Source organism: Nyctereutes procyonoides, unplaced genomic scaffold (assembly GCF_905146905.1).
Source record: "Nyctereutes procyonoides isolate TBG_1078 unplaced genomic scaffold, NYPRO_anot_genome, whole genome shotgun sequence".
In the NCBI taxonomy this organism is placed as follows: Eukaryota; Metazoa; Chordata; class Mammalia; order Carnivora; family Canidae; genus Nyctereutes; species Nyctereutes procyonoides.
Window position 1 is genome coordinate 3949215 of NW_026575042.1, and position 14419 is coordinate 3963633.

Genomic DNA, 14419 nt, shown 5'->3' on the forward strand with positions numbered 1-14419 from the left:
CCAACATGAAGTCCACATTTGAGTGGATACTAGGTGGAAATAAAAGGACAGTCACAGTAGAACCAGAAGTGGGGGCAGGAATTCAAAACCCAGGTCTCAGAAATTTTCGAAACCTTTGGGTGGACTTTGGACTTTTCACAGAAACTTGTCTTTGTTAAATGAACATGTGTTAAGTTTATTACTTGCGGAATAGGTATTTGGTGTGCCTCAAGGGGGCATGTGGAAAGATCAAGGGAGTGCAGGGGAAGAGCATTCTGGGGGTTGTTTTTCTCCCATATTTACTATCTCTGTCTTTTCACTATAGTTATTGGGAGATTTCTCAGTTTAATCTTCAAACCCATCTATTGAGTTTTCCATTTCTGATCTTAAACTTTAATTCCTAAGAAATCTTTTTTTTTCTCTAAATATTCCTTTTGAAGGGGAGGGGTTGCTAAAAAGAAAATCTAGCCAAGTAAATGCATAAAGATCTAATTGGCTTTATTAAATGATTCATAAATGATTCATGAACTAGATAGGCAGCATCTTACCTCACTGAGGAACTCTCAGGAGTTGTACAAAATGGAAGGTTATTATAGGAAGAAGGATGGGGCAAGAAGTTAATAGCAAAAGAAAAGAAAGAATTGTTTCAGGCTAGGTCACCTTTCCTTAGGGGAAAGACAGTGGGTCTTCTAAGGTGGATTACCTCATCTTCTTTTGAGGGGATGGAGAGATGCCCGTGATAGATTCCTCATAGATGCTGATCAGAAAATTCCTGATTGACCAATTGAGACTACATTTTGGAGGAAGTTGAAACTGCAATTAGGTATTAAGTGCAGATTTGGTGACTTAAGTGATGCCATTTGGGGCCTGTGGCCTTCTTTTCAACAGGGTACAATGCCCGTTCAACGTTTTTTAATGCTGTATAATCTCCACGAGAGCAGTAAGGTTATTGTGTTGAAGTTTTCTTTTCCCTGCATTGTCTCTGTCTTTTCCGAGTTTTTTGTTCTTATTTCTCATTTCTTTAGGCGTCTATCATCTTACAGGTTTTCGTCAGATACCTAGTGATCCTGCATTGTCCACCTTCCAACAGATGAGGTTATCAAGGGATGTGTGCTATGACACCTACACGCAAGGACCCATCTAAGTCATGACACAACTCTGTTTGTTTTTTTAAGATTTATTTATTTATTTATTTATTTATTTATTTATTTATTTATTTATTTATGATAGACATAGAGAGAGAGAGAGGCAGAGACACAGGAGGAGGGAGAAGCAGGCTCCGTGAAGGACAAACAGTGTATGTTCTCATTCATTTGGGGAATATGAATAATAGTGAAAGGGAATATAAGGGAAGGGAGAAGAAATGTGTGGGAAATATCAGAAAGGGAGACAGAACATAAAGACTCCTAACTCTGGGAAGCGAACTAGGGGTGGTGGAAGGGGAGGAGGGCAAGGGGTGGGGGTGAATGGGTGACGGGCACTGAGGGGACACTTGACGGGATGAGCACTGAGTGTTATTCTGTATGTTGGTAAATTGAACACCAATAAAAATTAATTTATTAAAAAAAAAAAAAGAAGCAGGCTCTGTGCAGGGAGCCCGATGTGGGACTCAGTCCCGGGACTCCAGGATCACGCCCTGGGCCAAAGGCAGGCGCTAAACCGCTGAGCCACCCAGGGATCCCCGACAACTCCGTTTTCTCTTTAGATGGTCCCATAACTTACATGATATCTCCAGGCACACATGCCCCAGGAATCCATATATTATAAGTTTGTTTAACATAGGCAATCCTAGACAACCGGGTATATCCTTCTAAAAGCATTCCAAGGATAAGACTCTCCCACTAGCAACACAATCAATTTGTTTGCCAGGAGGTCTGTAATTAAATGTTTATAAAGCTATTTAAGTGGCTCACCTTCTTTCTTTCCTTGTGTCTCCCAGGTAATGAAGAGGAAGAATTATAGACCTATTGCTTAGCCAATTACTTTGCTGCACTTACAGTGTGCTAGGACATCTCATTTAATCATAGTGAGAACCATAAGGCATTGGTATGATTATCCCCATTTAACAAACAAGGATATGAAACCCAGCACTTAAACTATCTCTCCTAGGTCATGACATCTGGTAAAATCAGGAGGCCCTCACATGGCTAACCTCAATTTCTTCTTCCCATTGTGATTCCTAGGATAAAGTCCCCTAGCCAAACAACCCTCCTTCTCACGGGGACCAGTCATAGTTTCTGCTTTTCACTGAGTAGCAGGCTCCAGTTCTCCACCAGCCTGAGGAAATTATTTAAACAGGACAATCACATCCTCCCAGAGGAACCAGAGGTCACCTGACATTCTTGTTATTTAAAGCCTATGTCACTTAGCCCCTACTTGCTCACTCTGTTCCCAAGTGCCAACCCCTATGTGGCCCTAAATGGCATGCAGTGTCCTTCTTCCCTACCCTGTGAGTATAAGTGACTACTAAACTGCTGTCAGTCTAATCTGTCTAGTGTTGGGTGTGATGTGTTTGACCATCCTCATAAACCCAGAGAGAAAAAACAAGAAAATTAGATAATGAATCCAGGAGACCCAGAATGTTAAATGTAGGAAATCCAAAAGAAGAAATCCGACAGAGGGAGGAAACATCAAATAGATAATAAGATAATACAAGTTAGGGATGGAGATAAGACTGATGTTGTTTAAGGGTATAAACTCGCAACAAGTAGTGAACAAGCCACAGTGATCTAATGCACTTTATAAATAACATAGACAACAATATTGTGCCATAATTATGGAATGTGATTGAATACAAAGGCAATAATATTACAGTGTATAAATGTATCAAAACAACATTTTGTACACCTTAAATTTATACAAATTACATATATACAAATATATATGTCAAATATATTCAATAGTGAATAAATAAATAATCCAAGCAAGTTTTTCAGGCCTATAGGATATCATAGCTTGTGTGAAATTATGGATCATACAGGCATCATAATGTATTCAAGAATTCTAGAAACATCCAGAGGTTTCTTAATTTAGTGTAGATATTTTTATCACCAGAATTTGTATATAATCACTAGAAAAAAATAAAAATTATAGCCTTTAAATAATGTCAAATGTTTTTCCTTTGACAGAATGAGCCTCCAAAAAGTTTATATTGATTTCATGTATACAGTTGATAAAAAAAAATTGGACCACTATTGGAGTAGACTGATTTTCTACTTAAAGTACCTGATAACACTGTGTGAAGCTGGCATCATTTAACCATTGATGGAATCAATGTACGTGCACAAGAAAACTTGAAATAAAATGAAATTAATTTAAAAGTCATTTGAATTGAAAAATCATGTTTCATGGAATGATATGTAAATGGATATTATACATGTTAAATGCTGCCCTCAAACTTTTAGAATGATTGCTGATGCCTCTTTAGTAGATTCACATATTCTGATTTTCATGTTGTCAGAGATATTCCTCGGGTCCATGATGAGTGGTAAATACTGACAAATATTTTGGGCAACTTAACATGTTCGTTACTAACTGCCTTGATAAATGGAAATAGAGTACTTGATTTTTCACTAAATATGCATTTCCTTTCTTAATTCGTTGCCACCAAAAGGATTTACTGCAAAATAGTTACTAAAAATAACTAGTAACTAATAACTAGATTTACACTGTACAATAAATGATCATTTTAAGTAGTAAGAGCATTCAAAGTATACACTAACTGCTCCAGGTTCAAATTATCCAGTCCCTATTTTGTGCACATATTTCACATAAATCTAACCTATCATGTCTCACTTTTCCTACTGACCTTCTGACTGGTGGCCTCATGCATCTCAGGTCACTGAAAATCACCTAATTAAGTGGCTGACAGGAGGTTTGAATACTTTTCCTACCATAATTACAGGCTCTAAGGAGTGAGTTGTCCCAAGCCACTTGGGACTGAGCATACTTGATTATATAATTGATTGGTTTGCATACTGTCCTTAAAAGTGAGAAGTTGGTTACATGGCATTAGGAGAAGATCAGGGAAAATGAGATAGTTCACTGGATAGCTTTCATGTTTAATCATTTTTCAAGTGAGAACTACACATGCATCTCACACACTATTAGATGAGAACATTCACAAACCAGAAGTACAGGATTGAGGACTACCATTCTAACTTAATGTTAATTCTACTATTAATAATATTTCTTCAGAACAAAAAAAATATTTCTTCAGAAAATGAAAAATCTGGGTCAAATATGAAATTGGATGGGATACTGGGACTACAGCTGTAAACAACAGGTATGAACCGGTATGTCTGGTCATTCAGTGTTTCCCATTTGCCAGAGCAAAAGCCAGAAGAGTTTGGAAAATATTAGTGGCTCATCTTCAAGATAAACAAGAGTTGATACCTGTTCTTCCTGGAATGTTGTCATTACTAGAATAAATCAACACAGGCTTTCGTACCTGTTTGGTAGTTATTAGCCGAGTAAATGGTTCATTTGGAGAGACTAGAAGTAGAACAGTGGTTACCAGGAGCTGGGAGGCTAAAGAAATGGGATTTATTGTTTAATGGGTACAAAGCTTCTGTTAGGGATGCTGAAAAATTTCTGGAGATGAATGGCGGTGATGGTTGTACAACAACATGAATGTACCAAATGTCACAGATTATACTTACAATAATGATTAAAGTGATAGATTTTGTGTTAAGTATATTTTACCACAATGAAAAAAAAAGTAGCAAAAGGAAATTCTCCCAATGGATAGAACTTTGGTTTTCATGGCCTTGTTCATGAATCTGCACAGATCTATGGATAATGCCTAAAATAATTGGTCAGAGACTTGAAAAGTTCAAGACTGGAATTGTGATAACAATGTCATCAGCACGGACCTCTTGGAATTAGAAGCCTGTGATATATGCAGCCCATGCCCCCCAGAAGCATTCAGTGGAGAGGATGCCCTTAATAATCAGGTGGACACTTGGAGAATGGGACCCACACTCTAGTTGTCAGGTACCTCTTCTCCAGCCACATCTGTACTTCTATAATGGAAGCAGATATGTAGAGATGATGGCAGCAGAGATGGAGGCCATGCAATAGTGGAATAATATAAACATCTTCTTAGATTTGATCTAATTACCACCACTGCTGAGTGTCCAATGTGCCAAGAGCAGAAGCCACCAAGAGTCCCCATACAGCATCATTTCCTAGTAGACCCCTCCTGTTGGGTATGTGGGGAAAGGTAATTTGTATTGGATCCTTTTTTCACAGTCACAGTTATTTGTTCTCATTGTAATAGATCCTTATTCTAGATATATTACCTTCCTTGCCTTCTTTGCTTCTACTAGCATGACTACCATGGACTCATAGAATGCTTCATCGATTGCCACAGAATCATGCATTACATAATCTGGAACCAAGAAACTGATTTTGCAGCAAAGGCAAATAGGGCAGTAGAGTGCATTAGTTTTACTTCATGCCTTATTACCCAGAAGCAGGTGACTTGATAGGTGAGGTCACACCTGGTGACAACACCTTGAGAGCTTAGGGCATTTGCCTAGCATACGGATGTATCTTAAACCAGCAGCCAATACATGGTGTCATTTCTCTTATAGACAGAATCCACTGCCTAAAAACCAAGGAGCAGAAGTGGGAATGACTTCCTTTCCATTTTACCTAATAACCCACCTCCCAAAGTTTTGGATACCATCCCCACAGTCTTTAGATTGGTGAACTGAAAGGTTTGGGTGGGCAAAGGGCAAAGGAGACCTACTTTCACCAGTAAATACACAGCCATATGCTAGTAACTTGGAAGCAAAGATTGCTCTCCAGCAAACAGAGAAGGTCACCATACTGGCTGGTGATTGATCCTGATTACCAAGGAAAATTGGGTAGCTGCTACATAATAAGGTATGGATGACAATGTCCAGATCCCAGGGAACTCCCATGTCCAGTGACAATAGTCAGCAAGAAACCATGGCAAACTAATAAAGATAGATTCTTAGTATGAGTTAAAGTTTCCCACCAGCTAAAAAAAAAAAAAAAGTCATGTAGGTCAAGATGCTCATAGAATGGAAGGGGGAACATTGCCATGATTATCGAATAAGGCCTCATGACCTTATGGAAATGGGCCTCTAGCATGCATGTTTTATTGTTACTTACTTCTTCCCTTTGCCTTTTGTGTGAAATAGCACTCATGTGAAAATAACCACTGATGGTGGTTAGTATTACAGTTAAGCTCCAAGTGAGAATATGATTGAATCAACATACAGAACCTGATAGGACTTTATGTTTCCCTCGTTTTGTTTTGAATTCTCTTCATCATGTGAAAGAAAGAATAGATGGACTATGTGGTTGTTTTCCAATGGTCTTTCCAGCTCCATTTCCTGCCCTTCTCTGACCAACTCTGTACCTTGAGATGATGCTCTCTAAGGACTCTGGCACCTGTGCTCCTTTGCCCTGCAGCTATCAAATGGCTCAGCCAATAGGAGGCATAAGGAGGAATCTGAGGAGTAAAAGGAAAAGATGTTAGGGTATTTCTTCCCCATTCCCTTCCTACCGGATAAGCAGCAGCGATTTTTGTTCCTTTATGTATAACTAACATTCCTTTCAGGAAATTTCTTTCCTGTCCGTGGCTCTTGCTGAGTTTTGGTTACACCTCACCTTCCCTCCTACCTTCAGACCTCAAGTTGTGATGGCTTCCTACTGTTGACAGTCCCAAGACCTTTACTGTTTCTTTTTTTTTTTATAGTCTTTTTTTTTTATTGATTTATGATAGTCACACAGAGAGAGAGAGAGAGGCAGAGACATAGGCAGAGGAAGAAGCAGGCTCCATGCACCGGGAGCCTGATGTGGGATTCGATCCCAGGTCTCCAAGATCGCGCCCTGGGCCAAAGGCAGGCGCCAAACTGCTGCGCCACCCAGGGATCCCCCTTTACTGTTTCTTATTGGTTCTCTCAACCCTGCCCACATCTCTATATGTGGTCTTTTTATTGAGCTTTCTTCTATTAAGCCAATTTATTCTTTAGGGCAAATTCTGAAGTATTTGCTATTAAGGCATAAATAACATTCAAAGGAATGCACAGATTTGAAGCATAAGTTCAGTGGGGTCTAACGAATGTATACTCACATGTGATCACCATTCTCATCAAAACATAGAACATTCCCATTACGTCAGAAGTTCCTTTGTGTTTCTGCCCTGTCAAAGGTAAGCATAGTATTTACTGTCACCACAGATTAGTTTTGCCCCTGTTGAGCTTCATATGAATGGAATCATAAAGTATAAACTCTTTTGTATAAGGCGTCTTTCACTCAGCAACCACATTATTGAGTGTATCAGTAGTTAATTCCTTTGATTGCTAAATAGCATTCCATTGTGTGACTATGACACAGTTTGTGTTTCTATTCATCTGTGGATGATGTTTGGGTTGCTTCCAATTTTAACTATTGTGACCAAAGCTGCTATGAAATTTGCATACAAATCTTGTTTGGGAGGTGAGTTTTATTTCTTTTGGATATACATCTAGAAGTGGAATCCTCTATCATAGGAGAGATGTAGGTTTAACTTTATATGAAAGTGCCAAGCAGTTTTCTAAATCGGCTGTACCAAACCTTTAGAGCATGCCATCTCTAATTAGGACAGGCCAAGACAGATATGAAAAAAGACAAACTTTAAAATGTCATTAGGGGGAACCCTGGGTGGCGCAGCAGTTTAGCGCCTGCCTTTGGCCCAGGGCGCGATCCTGGAGACCCGGGATCGAATCCCATGTCGGGCTCCTGGTGCATGGAGCCTGCTTCTCCCTCTGCCTGTGTCTCTGCCTGTGTGTGTGTGTGTGTGTGTGTGTGACTATCATAAATAAATAAAAATTAAAAAAAAATAAAATAAAATGTCATTAGGATTAGACAGTAATAGTCAATTGACTATATTTTAAATACAGTGGCACAGACTGTGAGGGAGTGAGTCAGTAGATCCTGCAGGTGCCTCCTGCCCCTCCCATTCCTTCTCAGCAATAATCAGGCTTTAAAAGGTCCCCTCCAACCCAGACATGTGAAGTCTCACTCCCTAGGCTGCCAGCTAGCTGTTAGAAGAGAAGTAGATAAGTAAATTAATTTACACTTACATGTGAATGGTTGTCATGCCTCACTGCACTTTAATGCCCCAGAGTATTTGTATTTTAAAAGTAAAGCGGTTTGTTTTAAGGTATGGGTAGGATGGGGCAGAGGGAGACTGTGTGTGTGTGTGTGTGTGAGAGAGAGAGAGAGAGAGAGAGAGAGAGAGAGAGAGGGAATCTTAAGCAGATTATGCTCAACACAGAGCCCAAGGCAGGGCCCAATCTCACAACCCTGAGATCACGACCCAAACTGAAATCAGAAGTCTGATACTTAACGGAATGACCACCCAGATGCCCCTAAAAGCAAAGTTTTAATTCACAAAGGGATTAATCACTTTGGAATAATAATTCCAAGGCTATAGCCTTGTCGTTGACATTTGGAACAAGGAAAGGAGATATCTTTTCAGTACACTTCAAAAACTTTATAAGCTGAAAAATGAGACCTATAGTATATCAGATGTGGGTTCAAATTCCAGCTTTTACCTTAAAAAAGAAAGTAGGTAGTCTTTTCCTGTCTGTGTCCTAGTTCATTGTCTTGGGGACAAGTGTTTGTTCCTTTTATTTTAGCATCAAACACTTGTTCTTCTTCCTTAAGTATGTGTCTTAAGTTTGAGCCTGTTTGTGGCAGCCCCCCACAGGGTCAGGCACTCACTACAGATCTGCTGACCAGTATGTGAAGGTGGAAGGGGCTTATAAAATGTACGGTGTAGCCACTCTGGAAAACTGTGTGGAGGTTCCTCAAAGAGTTAAAAATAGACCTGCCCTTCGACCCAGCAATTGCACTGTTGGTGATTTACCCCAAAGATTCAGATGCAATGAAACGCCGGAACACCTGCACCCCGATGTTTCTAGCAGCCATGTCCACAATAGCCAAACTGTGGAAGGAGCCTCGGTGTCCATCGAAAGATGATGGATAAAGAAGATGTGGTTTATGTATACACTGGAATATTCCTCAGCCATTAGAAACGACAAATACCCACCATTTGCTTCAACGTGGATGGAACTGGAGGGTATTATGCTGAGTGAAGTAAGTCAATCGGAGAAGGACAAACATTATATGTTCTCATTCATTTGGGGAATATGAGTAATAGTGAAAGGGAATAGAAGGGAAGGGAGAAGAAATGGGTAGGAAATATCAGAAAGGGAGACAGAACATAAAGACTCCTAACTCTGGGAAATGAACTAGGGGTGGTGGAAGGGGAGGAGGGCGGGGGGTGGGGGTGAATGGGTGACGGGCACTGAGGGGGGCACTTGACGGGATGAGCACTGGGTGTTATTCTGTATGTTGGTAAATCGAACACCAATAAAAATTAATTTATTATTTAAAAAAAAGCAAACAAAACCCTCAGGAACAATAAAAGCCCCATTTCTTATCAAAAAAAAAAAAAAATAAAATAAACTGTACGACGTTACCAGCACCCCAGTCATGATACTGATCTTTATGCCTGCAGCAGTGAAGAATGCAAACCCACCTTCCCTTACTGAACTATGCTACTGCTACGAACCGGGCAGGGGTGAGGTGAGCTGAAAAAAAGGAACCGATTCCGAGCAGGGGCTCCTGCGGCAGAATCCAGTGGGACACTTTAGAAGGTGGATTCCCAGCCCAGACCAACAGAATCCGAACCTCAGGCCGTCTCCAGATCCCGGGAGCCCTGACTGCGGAGGTCTGAAAACCGGGACAACCCCGCGTCGGCGCTGTGGGCGTCGAGAAACGCGCGTACCTGGGGAGGTCGTGCCGGAAGCGTCCTGGAGATGCCCCTTCCCAGGGGCTTTCAGGCCACACCTCTCGGAGTGCGGGTGCGCCGCGCGTCCACTCCTCGAGTGAGGGTGGCAAGTCGGAGTCCTCCTTCTCTCACACCCGTTCCTCCCCCGTGGGAGGACGCCAACTGCAGTCAGGAGGCCGAGGACAGCAGGAGGCATTGGCTGGGAACTGTCCCCCCGGAGGGCCCGGCCTCCCGGGCTGCGTCACCCTTTCGCCGGGGGTCCCCTGGGCAGGCGGGGGCTCCTGCGGCGGCTCTGCTCTCCCCGCCTCCCCGAGCGCTCACCCTCCGCCCCGGCGGCGCCCCGGAGCTCGCGGCCGGCGCAGCCTCCGGCGGTACCGAGGCCTCCAGGTGCCCGGCGCGAGGGCGGAGCCGGGTCCAGCCGCCTCCCCGGCGCCGCCGACGAGACCCCCCGCGAGCTCGGGGCCCCCGCGCGGCGGCTCCAGGCGCCCGGCCTCGGGAGCGGCGCGCGCTCCTCGGTCCGGCGGAGCAGAGCGCAGGGCGCACGGCCGAGGGGCGCGCCGCCCGGGGCAGCGGGGACGCGGGGACGCGGGGACCATGGCTGCCGGGGGCCGCGGACCCCGAGCCCAGCTGTGGGCGGCGGCGCTGCTCCTGCTCGCTCTGCCGCGCGGCCCGGTGCGGGCGGATGGTGAGTGTGCGCGGGGGCCGGGGGTGGCGCGCGGGCTGTGGGTAGGGACAGCGGCGCCCGCGGGGGCTCCCGGTGGCTAGCCCGGTCCCTCGCCCGACCCGTCGAGTCTCCGCTAGCCCCAGGTCCCCACCCCGGCCCCTGAGCCCGTCCCCCAAGCCCCGGGGAAAGCCTGTGCGATGCTCCCGTCCGGCAGCCCGCCGCTGGCTCCCCGAAGGTCCCCGTGAAAGGTCTTCACGGTCAAGTCACGTCTGGGGTGGCCTAGAACCTCCTCTGCAGACACCACTCTCCGCGTGTATTAAGCGGACTCCTGGCGGCAAGGCCGAGACGACTCCCTCGGTGGTTTGGCTTGGTCCAAAAATATCTGAAAGATGAGGGGAAATCAAGCAGTGTCTTGTGGGGAGGAAAGAGCATGTGCAAAGGCCCTGGGAGTGGCAGGGAAAACGGGATAAACGATACAGTGGCTGGAACCACTCCGTGAGAGTGTAAGGCAAAAGGCCGGAGAAGGAGATAAGAAACAGATTATTCCAGGTGATGAGAATTGACCTGCTTTTGTGCGTCTTTTGTTTCTTGAACCTGAATTCAGCTTTCAGTACTTCCCTTAAGTTGGCAGAATCAGAGCCTTGTATCCGCTAAGTTTCAAAAAGCTAATTCAGCTGTATTCAACAAAACCCCGTTGACTTAGTGGAGAAGGATCTGAAAGAAAAGAAACCAGTAGTTCTCACATCCGTGAGCAGTTTCTAGAAAATCCAAGCTTAGGACAAACTAAATTGATGAAGGAGAAAAACCCTCACCTGATTTGGGATGCTTTGTATATTTTTAAGTGTCATTGATTTTTAGTAAGTAATGTCAGATGAAATCAGAAGACTCCACAAAAAGAAGCATGTTGGTTAGGGAAAGGGGGAAAGTAAGACAAAAACTTCCAGATACTATCTTAGAGTTTTTGGTGCTTTTTATCCTAAATGCCGCTTGAAAAACTCTTTGCTCCTAATTAAGGATAAATATCTTCAGAGTGTTAGAGAAGAAAACATTCTTAACTTTGAAGGCTCCTTGTGATAACTGTTCATATCTTAATTGAGATGTGATTCATAAAATTTGCCATTTAAAAATTTACGATTCAGTGGTTTTAGTATTTTAGTATATTCATTATGTTGTTCAGCCATCACCACAATCTAACTCCTGAAAATTTCTATCTCCGAAATGAAATCCCATACCTATTAGCAGTTAATCCGCTATTCATATTTTACTGTAGTATTTTTTTTCTGCCTGACATTGAATCATGAAAATTGAGCTGATTTAAAGAATACAAGTAGAATAAATTGGAGCTAGTATTAACTTTTGAACAATGAATAGTATTGTACCAACTTAATTCCTTTTAAAGATATATCTCTGCAATCCATGAGGCTTTCGAGTTTCACCCTACTGTAACCGTTTAAATGGAATGCGAAATGGATATGGATCAATATTTTGCACCTCTCTGGCTTGATGCGGGTCATAGAAAAATGGAGGCAGAAATATCACTGGAGAAGGAAAGAGTAACAGTGGCACCAGAGCTTGTTTTCTTGTTGCCCCTTGCCAGAAATGCCTCCATTTCTCCTTTCTCCTTTCTCTCCTTCTCTCCCGTTCCCCAATTATGGGTACACTTGCTTTCAAGAAACTCCATTTGCTAAGTTCCAAGTTTTATAATAGAGCCATTGAAGAATTAGAACCTATAGTATGAAACGATTCTTTTCTTTTCCAAATATATGTTTAACTACCATCACTTTCCACATTTAGTTACTTACGTTCTATAGTGATGGAAGGAAGAAGAAGAAATGTTCCGCTAAACTGTGATGTGTTTGAAGAGAGACTTGGAGTTATTAAAAACTCTAAGGACCTATTAAAAAATAAGTCAATGAGATAAATTCAAATGAAAAACATTTAGCTTATGTTTGATTAATAAGATATGCATCTCGTATGTAAAAGAGATCTGCTACTGTATTTTTTCTACTGTATCTTTAAAATACTTTTGAAACTGAAAAATATTCACATTAACTGAATGCAGATTAACTGTGTTACAGGAAAGGATTCGTTAATTCAACAGATAATTTATTGAGCATCTATTGTAAGCTAGGTGCAGGCCTTGCTATTGGGGATAGAATGGTGAGGAGAAGTAAGTTCTTGCCAACAGGGAGCTTAAAATCCAATGGGTTAGAGAGTCAGTAGGCAAATCGTTACATGAATGAAACGTGAAGTTGCAGTTTTGATAGATGATGAGATTAAAGGGCAGAGGTACTATGAGAGCATATGCTGGGAAATTTTGATTTGGTTAGGAGGATCTGAGGAGGAAAAGCGAGTGTCTGTGTAGAGAATAGCATATACAAAAAAACTGTGAGCAAGGAAAATGAGCCATATGATAAGAGACAAGAGTGGCTGGAGCCAAGAGTCTGAAGTGGAAGTGGTTTGAAATTATGCTAGAGAAATTGGGGTGGGTGCACTGAGGTGGGTCCTCATAGACAAAAGTTTTGTTTTAATCCAGAAAAGAGAAGGAAACCATTGGATGATTTCTGGTTATAGAGTGACTGATAATATTTGCATTTTGAAAAGATCACCCTGATTGTGATGTAGGGAGAATGGATGGGACCTGGGCAAGACTAGATGTAGAGAGACCATATAGGATGCCATTTTAGTTGTGTGGATGAGAGCTGGCAGAGGTATAGAGGTGGATGGGGTGAATGCAAAGGGTCTGGACTGAAGAGAAAAATGTGAGCAATCTATATAAGTATAGTCTTTGAAACCTTATGCATGTATAGAATCCTAGGGAAAGGTTTCACGGTGAGAAGAGATGACCTAGAACTGAGCCTGGAGTGAAGGAAACAGATTTAGGATTATAGGTTACTGTGTCCATGAGACATATTGGCCTATAATTTTCATTTCTTATAATATTCTTGTCAGATATTGACATCAGGATTGTGATGATTTCTTCTTTTTTAAGATTTGTTTATTTATTTTAGAGAGAGAGGGGGCAGGGGGAGGGATAGGAGGAGGGCGTCTCAACTGTTTCTCTGAAAAGGTTGCTGCAAGGTGAGCTGTTTTGCTTTGTTTCGTTTATTGTTTGGTAATGAGGTCATATGTGTTTGAAGTTTTTCTCTTGGGGAGATTTTAAATGATGAATATAATTTCTTCAGTAGATAAAGAGATATTCAGATTTTCATATTTATTTTGGGTCAGTTTTGCTAAGTTTGCTTTTTATGAAGTTTGTCCATTTCATCTAAGTTGTCATAGGTACTGGCAGATGTAACATAAAATCTGTTATCTTTTCAGTGTCCATGGGGTCTGTAGTGATGTCCCTTTTCATTCTTGATATTGGTAATTTGTATTTTCTCTCTTTTCGTCTTGATCAATTTTGCTAGGTATTTATCAACTTTATCATTCTTTAGAAAGAAGCAACTTTGGCTTTATTTTCTCTATTGTATATCTGTTCTCCATTTCATTGATTTTTATTCTATCTTTGTTATTTCCTTCCTTCTACTTCTTTAGAAGCCTTAATTTTATGTTCTTCTTTCTGTGTTTTTAAGATACAAAATTAGATCATTGATTATCAACCATTCTTCTTTTGTAATATGAGCATTTGAGGCTATAAATGTCCCTTAAATACTAATTTAGTTTCTCTGCCAGTTTTTGTCATTCACATAAAAATGTTTTATTTCAATTGTGGTTTCTTCTTTGAACCTATGCTTTATTTAGAAGTATATTTTGTAATTTCCATGCACAAGGGGCTTTTCCTAATTATTACTTTGCTGTTGAGAGCAGCATTATACAGTGGTTAGGATCAGTGCCTGGTTTTATATACCAGCTGTGTGATCTTAAACAAATCACTAATACTAAATCTTAACTATAACATAGGGATAACTTATAACATAGGGATAACCTACATCATAGAGTTGTTCTAAGAACTGATT

At 41.7% G+C, this 14419-nt stretch overlaps 1 protein-coding gene across 1 annotated transcript in view; it reads left to right on the forward strand.

Annotated features, from left to right (window-relative positions):
- Positions 1–10305: 10305 nt before the first annotated feature.
- SUSD5 (sushi domain containing 5) overlaps positions 10306–14419 on the forward strand; it is a 53143-nt gene continuing 49029 nt past the window's right edge. The window contains exon 1 of the mRNA XM_055321495.1: positions 10306–10481. Within this exon, the coding sequence (XP_055177470.1) occupies positions 10391–10481 (91 nt within the window). The 5' untranslated portion in view covers positions 10306–10390. The remainder of the gene's footprint in view (positions 10482–14419) is intronic.